The sequence below is a fragment of the Emericellopsis atlantica genome, assembly GCF_019669845.1.
Source record: "Emericellopsis atlantica unplaced genomic scaffold F5Z01scaffold_6, whole genome shotgun sequence".
NCBI classification, from domain to species: domain Eukaryota; kingdom Fungi; phylum Ascomycota; class Sordariomycetes; order Hypocreales; family Bionectriaceae; genus Emericellopsis; species Emericellopsis atlantica.
In genome coordinates, this window is record NW_025764708.1 from 261,952 (window position 1) to 278,502 (window position 16,551).

At 53.1% G+C, this 16,551-nt stretch overlaps 9 protein-coding genes and 1 non-coding gene across 10 annotated transcripts; 5 read left to right on the forward strand and 5 right to left on the reverse strand.

Moving 5' to 3' along the window:
• Nucleotides 1–164: 164 nt before the first annotated feature.
• On the forward strand, nt 165–2,759 carry F5Z01DRAFT_617901 (uncharacterized protein; the record flags this gene model as incomplete). Its single annotated transcript, XM_046261005.1, has 1 exon — nt 165–2,759. The coding sequence occupies one exon, from the start codon at nt 165–167 to the stop codon at nt 2,757–2,759; it is 2,595 nt and encodes an 864-aa protein (XP_046120531.1).
• A 73-nt stretch (nt 2,760–2,832) lies between these two features.
• F5Z01DRAFT_479737 (uncharacterized protein) lies at nt 2,833–4,105 on the reverse strand. The gene has a single exon (XM_046260062.1). The coding sequence runs from the start codon at nt 3,686–3,688 to the stop codon at nt 2,906–2,908; it is 783 nt and encodes a 260-aa protein (XP_046120532.1). The 5' UTR covers nt 3,689–4,105; the 3' UTR covers nt 2,833–2,905.
• Nucleotides 4,036–6,591, reverse strand: F5Z01DRAFT_479741 (fungal-specific transcription factor domain-containing protein). The gene is made up of 4 exons (XM_046260063.1): nt 6,470–6,591; nt 6,090–6,402; nt 4,846–6,037; nt 4,036–4,786 (listed from the first exon to the last, which is right to left on the reverse strand). The coding sequence occupies exons 1-4, from the start codon at nt 6,545–6,547 to the stop codon at nt 4,384–4,386; spliced, it is 1,986 nt and encodes a 661-aa protein (XP_046120533.1). The 5' UTR covers nt 6,548–6,591; the 3' UTR covers nt 4,036–4,383.
• A 171-nt stretch (nt 6,592–6,762) lies between these two features.
• Nucleotides 6,763–8,123, forward strand: F5Z01DRAFT_648728 (aminotransferase class IV). The gene is made up of 3 exons (XM_046263048.1): nt 6,763–7,019; nt 7,078–7,182; nt 7,238–8,123. Exons 1-3 carry the CDS (start codon nt 6,951–6,953, stop codon nt 8,078–8,080), a joined length of 1,017 nt encoding a protein of 338 aa, XP_046120534.1. The 5' UTR covers nt 6,763–6,950; the 3' UTR covers nt 8,081–8,123.
• A 523-nt stretch (nt 8,124–8,646) lies between these two features.
• Nucleotides 8,647–10,357, forward strand: F5Z01DRAFT_634193 (major facilitator superfamily domain-containing protein; the record flags this gene model as incomplete). Its single annotated transcript, XM_046262035.1, has 5 exons — nt 8,647–8,829; nt 8,888–9,310; nt 9,379–9,540; nt 9,591–10,047; nt 10,101–10,357. 5 exons carry the CDS (start codon nt 8,647–8,649, stop codon nt 10,355–10,357), a joined length of 1,482 nt encoding a protein of 493 aa, XP_046120535.1.
• A 349-nt stretch (nt 10,358–10,706) lies between these two features.
• On the forward strand, nt 10,707–10,800 carry F5Z01DRAFT_t31. The gene has a single exon. It is a non-coding gene; the product is annotated as a tRNA-Glu (tRNA).
• Nucleotides 10,801–11,171: 371 nt separating this feature from the next.
• Nucleotides 11,172–11,621, reverse strand: F5Z01DRAFT_671867 (ribonuclease; the record flags this gene model as incomplete). The annotated part of the gene is made up of 2 exons (XM_046264743.1): nt 11,172–11,287; nt 11,345–11,621. The coding sequence occupies 2 exons, from the start codon at nt 11,619–11,621 to the stop codon at nt 11,172–11,174; spliced, it is 393 nt and encodes a 130-aa protein (XP_046120536.1).
• A 1,757-nt stretch (nt 11,622–13,378) lies between these two features.
• On the reverse strand, nt 13,379–13,816 carry F5Z01DRAFT_479820 (uncharacterized protein). Its single transcript, XM_046260064.1, has one exon. It carries the CDS (start codon nt 13,697–13,699, stop codon nt 13,430–13,432), a length of 270 nt encoding a protein of 89 aa, XP_046120537.1. The 5' UTR covers nt 13,700–13,816; the 3' UTR covers nt 13,379–13,429.
• A 747-nt stretch (nt 13,817–14,563) lies between these two features.
• F5Z01DRAFT_671868 (uncharacterized protein) lies at nt 14,564–15,088 on the forward strand (the record flags this gene model as incomplete). The annotated part of the gene is made up of 1 exon (XM_046264744.1): nt 14,564–15,088. The coding sequence occupies one exon, from the start codon at nt 14,564–14,566 to the stop codon at nt 15,086–15,088; it is 525 nt and encodes a 174-aa protein (XP_046120538.1).
• A 336-nt stretch (nt 15,089–15,424) lies between these two features.
• On the reverse strand, nt 15,425–15,745 carry F5Z01DRAFT_479848 (uncharacterized protein). The gene has a single exon (XM_046260065.1). It carries the CDS (start codon nt 15,696–15,698, stop codon nt 15,471–15,473), a length of 228 nt encoding a protein of 75 aa, XP_046120539.1. The 5' UTR covers nt 15,699–15,745; the 3' UTR covers nt 15,425–15,470.
• Nucleotides 15,746–16,551: the final 806 nt, after the last annotated feature.

Consider the following 16,551-nt stretch of genomic DNA (forward strand, 5'->3'; position numbering starts at 1 on the left):
TCACGGTCGCTATGGTCGAGCATTCGAGTTCTTGCTCTATGCTTTTCACCTGAGCAAGCACAAGCAACACCAGCGCCTCCGCCGCCATGGAGTGTCAGCCGATAGTCCGAGAACGACCTTGTCCAGCTATAGAACGAGTATCTCGCCCATCCGTCAACGGCAGGATGCCAACCGACAGCGCCGCTTCCTTGTCATCGTCACACCGGAGCTCTTCACCTTTCAACCATGCACACCGGGCTCACCTTGCCAATAGCGCGAAGCCCGCCTCTCCACGTCCCGCGCAGAGACCGACGCGTCTATTGAACCGTGAGGAAAGTACGGAGTCAGGCGGAAGAACGCCTGTGTCGGCATTGCTGCACGAGAAGCTACAGACCCAGCGTCAAGTCGAGGGCCACAGGGCCTCAGCAGCAGCGTCGAATGCTTCGAAATCCAGCAGCGACATGACAGCCTCGATCGATGCTAGTAGCTTGCACCAGGCGTGCTCTAGTAAATATGCGAGCTCCGACGCTGGGCGTCAGACATTGCGTACGGACGGCGAAACGGGACAGCGCAAGGGTCTGGCGTTGAAGGAGATGGAGCACGTCGTCTCGGGACTGCACAAGCAGAACTTTGACCTCAAGCTGGAGCTATACCATCGGCGCGAAAGACAGACCGCTCTTGAAGAGCGAATGGAAGCCCTACAAGCGGAGAAGTCTGAGGTCGAGGATATGAACGACAGACTCATCGCAGAAATGGAAAAGAGAGACAAGGCTGTGGAAGAAGCCGTGGCCATGATCATCATGCTGGAAGAAAAGGTCGATACTCTTACCAAGGAGCGGAACATGGTTCGCCATGTCGAAGCACAGAGCTTATTCAGCGCGGCCTACCGCCCGGTTCCCGAGGACCCCTCGTACCGAGCAACGACACCCGAGCGACGCCCTGAGCCCGCATCGCTGCACAGAGTGCCAAGCTTCATGTCAGACCACAGTGAGGCAACGGAGAATCTTCGCAATGTATACACTGGCGTGAGAGGCAGCGTCGTCAGCCTTGCCCGCGTTCCTGAGGGGACTTCTGACTTGGGCGACACCCCGGGTCCTTGTCTTGAAAGTCCTTCGCTGAGTGTTCTGAGCAAGAGTTCCTTCGTCAGCGTATACCCGTCGAATAGGAAGAATGGGAACGCACCTTATCGGGTTGATGGTTCGCCATCTATCAGAGGTGAGCCCACCTCTTCGCCATCTCAGCGGTCAGTCGCAGCCAGCCCCAGCCGCCGAGGTGCAAGTAGTGTACCTCCCAGGTTTCGTACGCCAGGTCGACTCGGCAGTGCTGGACAGATCCAACCTATCACAAGTGTCATCGAAGACAGCCCGTTGCAGCGCATCGAGCGCATGGATCCTTCGTACTCGCCGCGGCGGGACATGTCACGACAGTCGAGCTCTTCGAGACCAGCGACCGCCATCGAACAACCCAAGCTCCAACGCATGACCAGTCGTCGGGTTCTCCGCGCCGAGAAGCGAGACAATTTGGCCAAAGTCAATACGGACGCAGCAGGTGGCGTTAGTCTCTATGAGCAAACTCTTCCGCCTACGCCTGACACGGTCGCTTCATCCACTTTGCAGCGATTTAAGAAGTCGACTGATACGCTTGAAAGGAGACAGAACGGCCTGAACGACCGTTCTAATGATCATGTGAACGTTCCCAGCAGCAATGAAGGGGTATCATTAAGGACTCAAGTGGGCAGTACACCTATGCCGGCAGACGCTCCTCCGACCATAAGGAGGACCGAAACTCTAGGGAACAGCCTGAACCAGATACCAAGGTCGATCCCGCAGAGGCCTCGGTCAGCTGATGAGTCCACAATCTCCTATCGAAGAGACAGAGATTACGGGTTCGACACTGAAGACTCAGAGATTGACTCCTTCGCATCGAAGCAGGAGATGTGGGAGCGAGCGGGACATGACAAGAGAGAGGAGCCAGATCTGTTCGGCTTTGCCTCAAACGGGATTGCATGGGGCCACAACGCTGGCTTGACCTATACGAGCAGCATCAGAGATCCGCTCTCCCTGAGCTTTGGCATGGAAGGTGCTGTCGTTGGTCCCACCAGTGATCAACTGTATGATGCTATCCCGGCAGAGGCCTTACCGGCGGCTCAGCAGACATCTCGAGCAAGGACGAAGCCGGGGCCGAAACAGGCACCTCAGCAGAGGGGCGCAAAGAGCCATGCCCAGCGACCGCGACGCAACAGCGACAACGCGCAGAATCGGGACAATATGAAGACACCAGTGCAGCAGAGCTTCGCGCCACAGGTACCCGATGCGGCGACGGGCTACAACAAACAGTATCCGCCGATTACGACTCAACGGACCCGCGATGCCGTGAAAGGCTTCTGGCGTCGGTCTTTTGGAGGAGGACCCCTTCCGCAGAACACTCCCTCGGCGTCAACAGCAACGGACAGCCAGGACCAGGGGAACGCGCCACGGCCGGCTGCTGGAAAAGTGCAATCAGACCAGAGCATGGGTGACGACCCACCGAACGACGATCTGTCACGAGCAACACCAGCGCCAATTGGCGACAAGCGTCCGAGTTACAACAACGCCAACTACCTCACAAACCTCGACAGGCCTGCAACAGCCACCACGGGCGTGACAGCGCACACTGAAAGAGGGGCCCCGCAAGAGCCGGCAGCAGGTGGTGGCAACGTGAGCAACGCGACTGGAACTCGGAGAAGCTGGGTAAAACAGCGTTTCAACCGACATCGTTCTAATAGTATGAAAAATGGCTAGGGACTATGCAACGATTGATCGAGTCAACACGACAGTCGGCTTTTGGGAACGCTCCCAGGGGAGGAGGATCCATTGCTTTTATGAGAGCGATCATTTTCAGTTTCTTAGGAGTTGGTGGCCCAATTGTTATTCGGAGTACTGCTTATTTAGGACGGGCAAACTGGCGCCAGTATGGCTTGCATAGTAGATGACCCGAACCACTTCAGGAAAGGCGAGGCGTTATCAAATCTCAATAGCCGGTAAGGCACAACAGCATGAATTAGAACAACGACATGGGCACCACTGTCCCTGTGAGCAATACATCGACTGTGCAAGCGGAGCATGTCTGGAAATTGTGATTCAGCACTCTGATTATAAGTTCCTAGCCTATACCCATTCCCATTCAGCTTGGGTCCGGCCCACACCGAGACCACCAACGGCTTGTTGGAAAGCTGCAGGCGAAAGGTCAAGATCCCAATGGTCGCAACCCTCGCAGCGGTCGACGACCCCAACCACGACATCGCCCAGGGGGCTCTTGACGCGTAATGGTTACCACAGTATTGGGGACGGCGGCTGTCGAACAGAGGAGCCAAAATGGCGGTTATGAGGGAGCCGTCGTGGTGATTTTGGCCACAAGCTCCTAGTCCCGGGTGGAAGAATGTGAGTTGCCCGGCGTTCATGTTCCCTCTGGGGACGGGGCTTGCCGCGGACAAAGAGGCAAGGGCAAGCAGGATGGGAGTTAGGTAAGACATAGTGTGAGGTTTTGTGTGGTGTAAGGTTGGGTGTCCTTGAGAAGAGTTTCGTGGAGCAGACGATGGCGGGATGGACTCGGAGGAAAGGGACTTGAGAGCTTTAAAGTTTACAACGAGAAAAGACGAGCATACGAAACTGTGCGGATGTGATCTTTTTAACTCAGAAAGGAAGAGGGGGGAGGAAGCCTTTATAGACATTCATCAAGCTAGTCCTAGACACGCATACTGTCATCTCAGATGTTCCCCCCATGAGCGAGAACGCAAGGCAGCGAGGCGAGATTCTCATTTCACATGTCTCAATCAAGCTGTCTTATCAGCTTGCCGGTCTTTGCGAAGAATACATTGCAGCATATGCACGTAAATGCAGTGGCACTATCACAGCTAGCATGAACCTTGCTGCCACTTTGCGTGCTTGGGTTCCATAATTCACCCGCTAGGACTGTAGATACTCACGTACTCGGGTCATAACATTAGACTTTGTGCTCGCGTGGCGGCGTGCGTACCTGAGTTCCGAAATCTGGGGAAATACAAAGTGGCTTGTCTCAAGTAGAAAGGGTCTTGGTTGCCAAGTTGGCCTTGTACCACTTCTCCCCCCAATGATCTGCCTCCCATGGAGCACACTGAGTGTGGAAGGGCGGCATCCTTGCGTTCGGGTGGAAAAGGCGGATGCGAGGTTCCGATCTTCAGGGGAGATGCCGCTTCTGGGTATACTTGGCTTGACTCGATGTTGCTTGAGCAAGCGTCAACGACGTCGTGGCAGAGTGGAAGTCGATGCACCTGGCCGCGAGACTTTGTTTCATAGACATAAGTGGCGGGATGTATATGTGACTTCAAGTGCCCTTGAATGAGGGGTTCGTGCAGGATACCGCAAAAGTCCAGCTGGATCAGGGCCGTCAAATCTCCTCACGGATTGCATCGTACCATATACTCAGCGCTGGGTCGAGATCCAGTGTGCCTTCGTCGAAGAACGTCGAGACATTGTTAATGTACGCCTCAAAGCCTTGATCACCTTGGCTGAAGGTGTCCATATTCATGTCAAGACCACCCAAACTTGGCGTTGACCCAACATCATGCTGCGCCAGAGGTTGCGGCATGCTACTTCTGCGCCCTTGGTGGCTGTTGTACACCGTAAGCCTCACCTTCTGCAGCAGCTCCTGGTATTTCCTCAGGCTTGGTTTGTTGATCTGTCGGATACCGTCTCTCAGAATATCCAGACAGGCTGCCACGTCGTGCCAGTGTCGTGCATCGCTTGATGCGCTGGCCAGTCCATGTTCCTGAGACACCGAAAGGAGGCGCCTGGTGAACATGCAAGGTAAGCAAGGTCCCCAGACGAAACGGAAGTGGCTTTGACTCACCAGTCACAGTACAAGGCAGCCAAAGCGACTATGAGGACATTGTGGAGCTGCCTGAAACTACTGCAAATCGCACTCAGGCCATATGAGGTGCGCAGTTGTATCCATTGACGGACCGTGCTCGATACAGTCTTGGAGCACGCAGTCATCATGGCCGTGGATGGTACCATGAACGTAGGACTGGGTCGGTTGACCAGAAGCACAAGAAGACAGTACTCGACTTTCAACTCAGAGTATTCTCTCGACGGTTTTAGATCAGAGTTATCGAGATCATGCTTCCACTGGCTCAACTCGCGCCGTGACTCTTCTGATGTCGTGTAGATCTGCTGGAACGACGTTGCGTACGCCTTGCCATCTGGTCCCCGGCCGATGTAAACCGACTCGAGCACACGGCCAGCTAACTGACGCAGACGGATCATGAGCTCGAAGGGTCGAAGACTATGTTTATGGAAAATAGCAGCCACGCTGGCCTCGCCTTCGCTCAAAACATCCAAGCTGCTCTGCTTCGGTTGCAGCGCATGGATGGCGTGGTCCCTGATCGAGAGCACTCGGCCTGTCAAAACGGCAACCTGTCTCTCGAGAACATAGATGCACCACCAAGTGCGATTCCGTGTCTCCAGCTCGTCGGGAGAAAAGCCCCAAGCGGCATTGTGGCGATGCAATCCGCTCTCAATCGCTGCGGACATGACATAGCGGCTCAAGTGCCAAAGGTCGTTGCAGTGACTGCTGGAGGATGAGTTGAGCATCCAAATCGAGAGTAGAAGCACGGCCTGTATGCCAAAAATATCTCGCGGATGGTCGTAGAAGCTCACAAAGAAGCGAAGAGCAGTGTCAAAGTACGCCCTGGGCTCGTTCATGTCTAGGAGGGCGCCGTACTCGGGGTCGTCCTGCGATGCACTGCTGGCGAGGGTGAGTACCATGAACACAACGAAGCGATCAGCGCTACTGGTCGCCCTATGATTCCCATACATGGACTGGAAAAGCCGTCGAAGCACTGGAAGCTGCAGGAATGGCCACCAGGTATGCAGGCGAGCAATGTATCTCGACAAAAGGAACCTTGCTGTTGCCCACGGTGGCAGCGAGGCGCCGATGGTGTCTGGTAGAGGATCCAAGTCCATCCCGTTCCGTTCCGATTCCTTCAGATTGAGCTGCTTGAAGAAGATGCGTGCAAAGGTTGATCCTGCTGCGCTTCCCACTGCAAGACATTATCAGTCGACGGTTTCGGTTGATCTGAAAAGGGGCCGTACCATATTGATCTTGGGTAAAGCGACTAGGGCCGCCGATGGATAGGACTCCGACTTCCTCGGCTTCCTTTCCAGGTAGCGACCCATTCACGTCCTCATCAGAGGCTTGTCTCGGAAATCGGGATCCATTATCTGCCCTCGGGGGGTCTTTATATGTCTCAGATGCTATTTGTGTCTGTTGCAACCTCGCTTTCAGATGTTCAATCTCGGTTTGCAAGGCAAGGACTGCACTGTAAGGATACGAGACACAGTCTGTAATGTTGCATTCCTCATTTTGACGAGTGCATGCTGCGCAGCGTGGCACCTTTTGGTCGCACTTTGGCTGCTATCAGTTCGAGACCCGATGTGATAGGGGCTCGCTGGGTCAGATGTCGCAAACTCACCTTGACCTTCCTCGCGTGACACCGAGCACAAGCCTTTGAGACCGAGGGCTGAAGGGTATAAGTTGGCAGTGTCTCCATGACAGCGGACTAGTGGCTATGCTCCTTGCACGGATATCGAGGGCCGAGCGGTGTTATACGAGTGTTGTCGTTGGGCCTCGGACAGGACCGAGGGACGTTATCTACAGCGCGCCAAGTGCGGAGAGATAAGGTTCACATAGCCTGGCGCCTGATAACGACAGATACCAGCTCGATGGCGTGCCCATTCCTGATGGAGAAGTTTATCCCCATATTTTCGGGAATGACCGAGTCATGAAGTGATCGAGTGCCACTAGGCTCGGTGTGTGCCGAATGAGCTCGCGTATTTCATCGAGAGGGCGAGCAGAAGTCAATGTCCTCATATTCTTCGTTGATTTCGTGATTCAAGCTGATACACGCTGAGAAGTCGGAGAAACGCGGATTCTGGCAAGCATTGCGGATCGAGATGTCTGCGAAACACCACGAGCAAGGCAGCCATGCCGTCGTTCCCAATTCGAAAAATGACAATATCTTGGTACAGTTGTTGAATCCAACTTGGACACAAATGGCCACTGACAATACTGTCTAATCAGGTCGGGATGCGCGATGGCGTGAGTGGTCAGTTCCGCCTTGTGCCAAGGGCAGAGGCGTCGGTCTCAGTCTTTGACTCAAACTTTCTTGTTGGTGATGGTATCTGGGTGAGTGATCACAGCCTTGAACTTCCATCTTGAAACCACCCTAACTCTGATTCAGGAGGGCATCCGTGCCAACAACGGAAGGGTGCAATTTGCCCGTGAACACATCAACCGCCTCTTCCAGTCAGCCAAGGCCATGTTCATGGAATTGGGTCTCAGCAAGGGTGCCCTTCTGAACCTCATCCATCAGACTCTGGACGCCAACTCCATGCAGGATGAACCTCATGTTCATCTACGCCTCGTGGTCAGTCGCGGCCTAAAAGCAACACCGTACCAAAATCCCAAGATCAACGTTGGGCTGCCACTCATCGTCATCATCCCTGAGGTCAAGGCCGTTGCGCCATCGGCCAAGAACAGGGGGCTTCGACTGGGAACTACGTGGGTACGACGTGGTCCTCCCGACGTGAAGGACGAGCAATGGAACCACATCTCCAAGGCGACAGACGTGCAAGCCTGTATTCACGCCAACTTGATGAACGTGGACGAGGCGTTGATGCTGGACTTGCGAGGGTTCGTCAAGACGGGCAACTCTGTCAACTTCTTCATTGTGCGCGGAGACGAAGTGTGGGCGCCCACAAAAGACAACCAGATGCAAGGAATCACGAGGCAGAAGACCATTGATGTGTGCCGTGCCAACGGGATCAAAGTGCGGGAGCTCGACTTTGCTCTGACCGAGGTATACGGGGCGGACGAGGCTTTCTGCACTGGCACTTTCCCCTCGCAGATTCATGTCACGGAGGTCGATGGCAGGACGATTGGGACTGGCAAGAGGGGACCCGTCACGGAAAAGATACAGAAATTGTATGCGGAAAAGGTCAAGGCGGATGTCGAACGACCACGATCTGAGATCCAGGCTGAGGTTGAGGCATCGAGGGACTTGAGTTTCCTCGCCAAGCTGTAGTCGACGTAGATCATGTTGGGCAGAAATTCAATATGACTCAATGAGATGAAATTGTTTGGGAGAATCCGATTTTCAATTCATAAGAATCAATGAACAGTCTTGCGGTGATCACTGGTCGTCATGTCATGCGGCGTGTCCCAAGGTCAGTCCATGCGACCTTGGCAGCTCAACTGTCTACATGCACTTGCCACACAGTCCTCTGTCATTAATTCTTATCATTTTGGTCATTCTGCCTGAATATATCCCCTATCTCTGTAATCAGAGTCTCGCTAGATATCGCTTCTCCATGTGGCGCTCTAGTTCGGTAGCGTCCGAGATTCCTTCGGTGGCGCCCGAGCTCGCCTCCGACGACATCCACCCACCATCCCTGCGAGACTTGGATGCTCACGTATATATCAAATGCATCCAAGACAGAATCCAGGAGGGTGCCGTTGCACGACTTCATCTCGCTTGTCGAGCTGAACTCAGGGAAAAGCTCCATTTCTAACAGCGACTCTCCGTCACGCTGTGTTCCATCGGTGGACCACTCAGGCTTTTTTACCTACACTCTCCAAAAGATCGCCAACATGGATAACCACTCCGCGTCCAAGCCAGAAGACATGGTTTCAACGGAGATTGGAAGAGCATCTCCGGGTCCAGGTGTAGTTGAGGATCTGACCAAAGCCCAGGCACGGCGGCTTGTCTTGAAGACCGACCTCGTGGTTACGCCATTGGCGGTTTTAGCCATGACCTTGGCTTTCTTGGACAAGGTAAGACTCCAAAACACAAGCGTTTAATCTGAGGCCATCACTTACACCTGGCGGACAGAACGCCTTGGGATACGCCGCCGTATTCGGAATCCGCGACGATGCCAACTTGAAGGGTCAGGACTACAGTTGGCTTAGCAGTATCTTCTACTTTGGGTACTTGGCCATGGAGTTTCCCAACCTCTGGCTCATGACAAAAGTCCCAATTGGAAAGTACATTGGCGTGTGTCTGACCTTGTGGGGAATCTCTCTCTGCTTCATGGGTCTGTGCCACAACTTTGCGGGCTTGGCCACGATTCGTTTCCTGCTTGGTGTGTTTGAGGCTGCCGTGCTGCCATGCATGATGCTTCTCAACTCCATGTGGTACCGCAAAGAGGAGCAGCCGCTACGCACTGCCTTCTGGTACAATACCTTTGCTGGGGTTTTTGGCGGGATCTTGTCTTATGCCATTGGAAAGATCAACGGATCCCTGCCGACTTGGAAGGTAAGGCAACGTTCACTGACTAGGGACAGCGTCCTATCGCTGGTACAACAATGGGCTGACAAGAACAGTACATCTTCATCATCTACGGCTCCATCACCATCTTCATCGGCGTGTTGATCTTTTTCGTCCTCCCAGACTCGCCATCCAAGGCTTGGTTCTTCACCGATCAGGAGAAGCGTCTGGCACTTGTCAGGCTCGCCGAAAATCAGACTGGAGTAGAGACTCATCAAGTGAGTGCGGCGTCATCCCACGCAAGTCCGTTGACTGACGAGATTGGCAGAGGTTCAATGCGAAGCAAGTGTTCGAAGCACTCCGCGACCCGAAATGCTGGTGCATTTGGCTCTGCGCCCTGGGCTATGCGGTTGTCAACGCAGGTGTCACCAACTTCAACCCCCTCATCATCGCCGGCTACGGGTTCTCGCAGACCAAGACTGTTCTCATGGCTACGCCCCAGGCCGCGGTGGCCATGGTTGCGGGTGCCACCTTGACTGCCATTACCTTCTGGGTGCCCAACATGCGCTGTATCTTCTGGATCATAGCGTCCCTCATTGGAATGGGGGGTGCCATCATGGTTCACCTTCTCAATGTTGATACTCACAGAGACGCATCGCTGGCCGGTGTGTACCTCATGGGCTTCTACAACGTGCCCTGGGTGTTCATGCTGAGTTTGTCTTCCACGAACACCGCTGGCGCCACTAAGAAGAGCTTCATGGGAGTGTCGATTGCTGTGGTTTATGGTACGAGTCTCCTGAAAATCCCCAAGAATACTGTCGCTGACCCTCTGTTATAGCTGTCGGGAATATTGTTGGACCCCAGTTCTTCCTCCAGGAGCAAGCACCACGCTACCCGCTCGGGATCGGGAGTATGCTGTGTGCTTTTGCGATGATGGCAGCCGCTGGTATTGCTTACTACGCCCTTTGTGTGGTGGAGAACAAGAGGCGCGATGCTCAGTACGGGAAGCCTCAGGATGTGGTTCAACATGGTTTGGAGGTCAACAGATCCGACGAGACGGACAAGCAGAACCATACTTTTAGGTACACGTACTAGGCCAGAAGGTCCTCAAATCTGTTTATTTCGCTTCCATAAGTTGGCTGTAGTCTTTCAGTTAGATGTCATTCCAAGCTCATCTATAGTACATGTTTTTTCGCATCTGAACTTTAAAGGGGTGACGGTCACTGGACCTCATATTCGTAAGTATAAGACAAGAAGCCTCCTCGTCCAATCCTTGACCCGAAAAGGATTGCCATCGCAACTCGACTGTAGCAATAAGCTGGATATTCCATCCTACTTAATCTAGGAATCCAATGGCTGTTTCAACATTGGTGATTAAGGAGCATTGTCTGCCTTGGAAAGGCAATTAGCTATATAAGTTATAAAACTTGAGACATTTCCATCATCCGGTATGGTGTAGTGGCTAACATTTGACGCTCTCACTTGCTTAGCATTTTCGAGGTTCCGTCAAGCCCAGGGTTCGATTCCCTGTACCGGAGATTTCTTTTGCTTTTGGACGAACTTTCTGCAGTAGCATTTTGATCTTATTACTCAGACACTGTATTCGTTTTGGTGCCTGCTGTTTTTTTTATTACATGTACACATCGCTGTGGATGGTGAGCAACTCGGGCTGTGCTTCACCTCAACACTAACCGGCTGGCGGTTCTTGAATACAGTAAGACTTGAATACAGTAAGATGTAGTTCACGCATTGCATGATTGAAGTATGATCCTTCTTATGTTCATCTTGTCTGAGCAATGTCTAAGCTCAGCAGTAAGTATATACAAGAATCGCCCATAGTCGAGAAATGACCAGAAATGTGTCACTATCTATGAATGCAAACCGAAATCACCCTATCACGCGCAACACTCTACGAGGTACCCTCGCAGGCAACAAAGGCATTGCCAGAAGCGCCGGTATGGGTGATGGTTCCCGCGAGGGCGCAAGAGTCCTCTGTAAAGACGACGCGATCAGCACCAGGCGAGCCTATATAAATAATTAGCACTGTTTTTAAGCTCCTTGGCTGGCGAAACAACTACATACCTCCAGTGTACACGCCGCCCGAAATGATGGGGAACTCTTGGAACGGACCGTCCAGGCCCTTGAAGTCGAAGCCCTCGTAGTTGCTATAGCGGTGAGGGTAGCTGTTAACATCGGAGCCGCTCTCAAAGTAGGAGCAGCCTTCATCGATGGCATCAGAGACCTGCTGAGCGGTGTAGGACTTGCCACCGCAGTTGGCGGGCTCGTCGCGGGTGACAACAGTCGGAGCGGCGCTCACGACGGTCAGGCCGAGGAAGATGGCGGCGAGAGAGAGCTGCATTCTTGCGTTGGGTTGTGGAGGAATCAAGTTTGTGGGGTCGTCGAGAGTATGGCGACACAATGCTTGGATGATTGGGGTGGCGGCGCTGAGAGAGAAAGTGACAACTATTCACTTGAGCGCTTGAAGACCGTGTATTTATACATGATTCTCCCATCTCAGGAGCTGAGGAGTTCATGGACAAAGCACACATCAGTTCAAAGGTGCCGCAGATCTTGCAACGCTGCTAGGTCTCACCAGCTCAGCTCTGTCCAATTCAAGCCAATGTCGCGCATGATCGACCTCTCACAATGGAACTTTGTCCATTGGGGATGTCGCGTCGTCACCATGTGAATGGGGATGATCCACGCTGTTTCACCGTTTCACGGGAGCTCGTCGCGAATGCGGAAGGTCGTGGTGCTGAGTCGACCGCTGACTCGTCAAAGCCCTCGAGCGCCATTTAGGGATCGGCACTGACCCCGTCGTGGACTTGATATGGCGGCTTTGCGATGCCGTGATAGATTATGGCACCATGGAAATCTTACTCTGGGGGATGTCCAGACGGCAGCTATCGTGTTGGCGTGGGCTGGGTGCCGGGGGTGCAAGATATGGGGTTCTCCCCCGTATGGATTTTGACGTGATGTCGAGTGTCATTTGTATCTCGCCTCGAACATATTGAGATTAATCGAATTTGAGGATGGCCAAAACTCGAGAGCGAGGTCAGCGGTTTCGGACGGTGAATGGTGCATCTGCATCACGTTGTGTCGTGTCGTTCCTCGTGGGGGCTCAGAAGGTCTGTCTTAGCCGACTGGCGGTTATGATGCTCCAGTTCACCAATCCGCAACATGACGAGTATGGTGAAAGGAGAACCCAAGGTGGGCCGCGTCTACGCAGCTTCCAGAAACGAAAGGATATGCCGATCTCTGCAGCATTGGTGCTGTTTGAGGAAACCCACGGGCCACAGCTTTCGGCAGTCGTTGGCAGCTGCTAGATAGGATGTTGTGGCTTGCCCCCACGGGTGTACCCGACGAATGATGTCTAGAAGTCGTTGCTCGTCAGGGACAAAGTGAGTCAGGTGTGCGACATCTTTATGTCTCTCACATCGCCAATGTATGGATGAAGTACGACATAACTGGTTGGCGGGCGATAGTAATCAATTGCTGCATCACATGCTAATTGCATATCGGAAGCGCGTATTTGGAGGTTTCCTCCAGCCGCGCGAGTCCACGATGGGATCTCAAATGCTGGACGTATATGCTCTCGTTAAATAAGTACATTAAGAATGTTTTTTATCTTTTTGTTCCAGCGGACGAGTGTGAGACTGATTAGTTAGATTTGCCGTCTAATAAAGCTATTAGGTCATAAAAAGCATCGGCGCCACCTGCTCCGAATACTTCAAGGACAGAGACGAGTCAACTAGAGTCATTTGTTTATATCTAACCAATATCGGCGCTTATAAGTATATCAGGAAAATGCCTAAATAGTAGGTGCCTACGGCAAATCCTAAGATTATAGTCCTAGGTAGAAAGGCGGCTGCCGGACTAATTGGTACAGGGTTAGCGAAACCCAACGCGCCTTATCGATCACTCAAGCGTCAATCAATCACCTCGTTTGCTCCATAACATCATGTCCCCTTGGCCATGGCTCTCGACAGTTTCACTCGCGCGCAACCGGCCTCTCAGAAGAGCCGTGTCTTTTCGGCGCCGAGAGACCATGGTAATTTTTACATGAAGCGCCGGGAAATGCCCTCACCGACAATCCAAGGAAAGCAGCCCCAGTTGAGGGCATCAAGATTTATTAAGAAACGCAGAAGGTCCCGACGCGTGAATGAATCACGGCAAATGACATTTCGTCAGGACCACTGGGCAGGGAATAGGGTTGGACGTGGCAGGGCTCTCTAATACTCGCTCTGCGTGGTACGACACGACTCGTCCACATACTTGATCAAGATCAGAATCGATCCCCGAAACGTCATGGGCGAGCTCCCGAAAGTTCACTTTCTGTCGGCGACGGTACGTGCGCGCCAATCGACCCGGTCGAGCTCTGGCTCCGAGACAAGCGGTGGCCACAAGAATACTTCGAATCAGACAAAGGGACTGCATACCGTTCACAAAGCATATTCACGCTATACGGATGCCGACTCATTTCTTCAAGAGGATATGTGCTGTCATCGACCAATTGCCGTCCGGCCTGGATTTTGACAACCGTAGAGCCAGGAACCGGACTATCGCAGGACGTGGAGAGCTAACATCTGTCACAGTCGGTTGCCGGCGATACCTAGATTGTGGGGTCCCAAGACAGTCGAAGAGAGACTCATGCGTGTGCCCTCACGATCGCTATTGTCTTGTGGCCGCGTCAGCCCTGCAGTTGGTTACAATACTTGTTGGCTCGGGCACTTGGTAGCCTGCAATGCCTGCATCAACCCGTGCCCCAATGCAGAGCGAGTGATCAAGAGTTATGGCGATGTGGCCCGGTCCAAAACAACTGAAGCGATCAAAGGTCGTATGACTAGGTTTCAGTCGTGAGCATGGACGAGTACTCGGTAGCTTTTGGCGTTTGTGTCGCGAGTTCATTCTATGTCCAGTCTTGAGCAATGAGACGCCATGCCGTGCAGTCGCTAGGGTTTCTGGATCAACCCGAGGGCGAGAATGGCTCAACTGGTGGGAAATCAGCTTTAAAGAGCATGGGCGGTAAAGCCCAGACTCCAATGCCAAGTCAATTATGCCTGGGGCCTGGGTGATTCCCAAGTCCCTTCGAGCTCCAGGCCAATCCACGAGAGCTTGGCTGCTTGGCAGGCCTTTCAGAACTTAGACCTCACATGGTCTTAAATACCACCTTGCCGAACCGTGGGCTCATCCTGAAGACTGGATATTTTGAGTCAGAGCTTGTCCGTGTAAGACATACATCTTCATTTCCCTCCATCCTTCCTTTTCCTTCGTACTGCTCACCAACGCCCGGAACACAAGATGCGTCCCCGTCCAGTCCTGCTCTCCACACTCACCCTGGTCTGCGCCGTTTCCCCCACAGCCCACGCCTTTCAATTCACTGGCCCCGACTCGGTCGACAAACTCGACCTCGCCAATCCCATCACAGTCTCATGGAGAGCGACAGGAGGATCTCTCAACGAGCCAGAGGCCCGCTCACTCGAACTCTGGTTCCGCGCGCTCATCGGCGATAGTGGTGACCAGGCTGGGTGGCAACTTGCCGCCAACCTGTCCATCTCGAGTCCCACATCGTATGAGTGGGATCCCAGCAGCATCGTGGAAGGCATCCAAGACAACGACCTGACTCTCTCGCCAGAGGCGGTGCACACATTCGAGGCTAGGCTGCTTGATGGACATGGGACGAAGCTGGCAACGGTTCAGAGTGACAAGTACGCTGTCGAGGGCTTTGATTTCATTGAGAGCAGTGACGGCGGCGAGGGGACGCGGGATGCGGTCTACATGGCCCTCGTTGGTGCGGCGGCTGGAGTGGTGCTTGGGGTGCTGTAGACGCGTTCGGGACATGAGGACTGCAACTTGAACTGGATCATTTGCAAGCAACATGGGCGTCCGAAGTGAAGGGGCCGACACCACACATGAACATTCAGAAAGCTGGGATGGCTGGAGACCTTGCACGATCACCGCAAGGAGGAGAGAATTGCAAAAGATGCGGGTGACGATGGGAGTATTTGCTAGGTCGCTGATGAACATGATATCGTAACTTGGAGGCTGCCCCTGTGTTACTCAACCCTAGTGGCAAAACGCCTTTATAGTGTAGTAGTCCGCAATATTGTAACAAGTGCTTTGTCCAGTGTAGACTTGCTTTTCCGCGCCCGTGCAGTCCTTGTTCTCATAGATAAACACTGCGCCATGGTGAGCGTCTGTCATTTGGCTAGGAGCAAGATGTAAACGTACCACGGCACGTCTTTGTGATTGAGTCAACACTCAACCATTTTCCGGGGAGACTGACGCAGACACCGTCTGAAATCCAATAGTCATCCTTTGACGATGAGCAAAAGATGGAACGGTTAGTTGAGAACCGGACAGCGACAGGTTCCGTCACTTGGCAAGCTATGGGCAAGGCCATGGCCATGAATGAGATGACTGTCGCCTTAAGCATGTTGAATACGCTGTCAGGTCGAGGTTCTTGGGGTTTGATAAATTCGGTCGAGGAAATGGCGAGTGCTGTGTGTGATTTGAATGTCCTCAAGTCCCAGCAAGTACTGCTTTTATACTTATTAGAAATTGCAAACCGGACCATTACACCACATTCTGGTACCGGACCACAACCACATGCTCTCGAGTCTCTTGATAGCTTCACTTTTGGTCGAGAAACAATATTGCGGAGTAAGCGCTAAGCCGCCTTAGTCTCTCAGCCCCGATGAATCCTCACCTGATTGTCAGCATCGGTCTAATGTTGCTTCCAATATTATGCAGCAGACTGGAAGTACAGCCTCCTGCCTGTCTGATCTGCAGAGAGACCCAGCGGAGCCTGACGTGCTTACATCAAATGGCACACGATAGTCGGAAGTCAGGGGAAAACTGGCGAAAATGCTCAGCTATGTGTCATGTTCCTCTCTCGGTATTTCAGCAGAGCTCGCGTTCTAGAACATCCTAACTGGATCGTCTTTCTCGGCGAGTGCTATTGAATACTAGGCCGTGGGCCCTTCCGTGGGGCCTCCCTACATATATGAGCTTGGATCACGGACTAACCGTTTATATGACGGCTGGCCCCGCGCATTCTCTCCAGCTGTCATGCAGGGCTCTTCATGGGGTTGTGAATGAGATGCAGTCCAATTGGCGTGGCCGTGAGGCCTTCACGTTGTGTGACCAACAAAACTGATGCTCCAGGATGTGGCATAGACCATTTTGCCCCTTATGACCTTGTCGGATCGAGGGCCTAGACCCACGTACATATAATATGCTGTTGTGGCTAACAGCACAGGCAACCTCCGTGTTGCTCTGTCGTCCTG

What these genes read in the sequence shown, in the direction of transcription:
- F5Z01DRAFT_479737 (XM_046260062.1), bottom strand. Translation starts at nt 3,688, where the DNA reads ATGTCTATAAAGGCTTCCTCCCCCCTCTTCCTTTCTGAGTTAAAAAGA.
- F5Z01DRAFT_479741 (XM_046260063.1), bottom strand. Translation starts at nt 6,547, where the DNA reads ATGGAGACACTGCCAACTTATACCCTTCAGCCCTCGGTCTCAAAGGCT. An exon ending in GTCACGCGAGGAAGGTCAAG is followed by an intron (nt 6,403 to 6,469) that starts GTGAGTTTGCGA and finishes TAGCAGCCAAAG; the next exon opens with TGCGACCAAAAGGTGCCACG. An exon ending in CTTTACCCAAGATCAATATG is followed by an intron (nt 6,038 to 6,089) that starts GTACGGCCCCTT and finishes AATGTCTTGCAG; the next exon opens with TGGGAAGCGCAGCAGGATCA.
- F5Z01DRAFT_648728 (XM_046263048.1), top strand. Translation starts at nt 6,951, where the DNA reads ATGTCTGCGAAACACCACGAGCAAGGCAGCCATGCCGTCGTTCCCAAT. An exon ending in CGAAAAATGACAATATCTTG is followed by an intron (nt 7,020 to 7,077) that starts GTACAGTTGTTG and finishes CTGTCTAATCAG; the next exon opens with GTCGGGATGCGCGATGGCGT. An exon ending in TTGTTGGTGATGGTATCTGG is followed by an intron (nt 7,183 to 7,237) that starts GTGAGTGATCAC and finishes ACTCTGATTCAG; the next exon opens with GAGGGCATCCGTGCCAACAA.
- F5Z01DRAFT_479820 (XM_046260064.1), bottom strand. Translation starts at nt 13,699, where the DNA reads ATGCAGTCCCTTTGTCTGATTCGAAGTATTCTTGTGGCCACCGCTTGT.
- F5Z01DRAFT_479848 (XM_046260065.1), bottom strand. Translation starts at nt 15,698, where the DNA reads ATGCTTAAGGCGACAGTCATCTCATTCATGGCCATGGCCTTGCCCATA.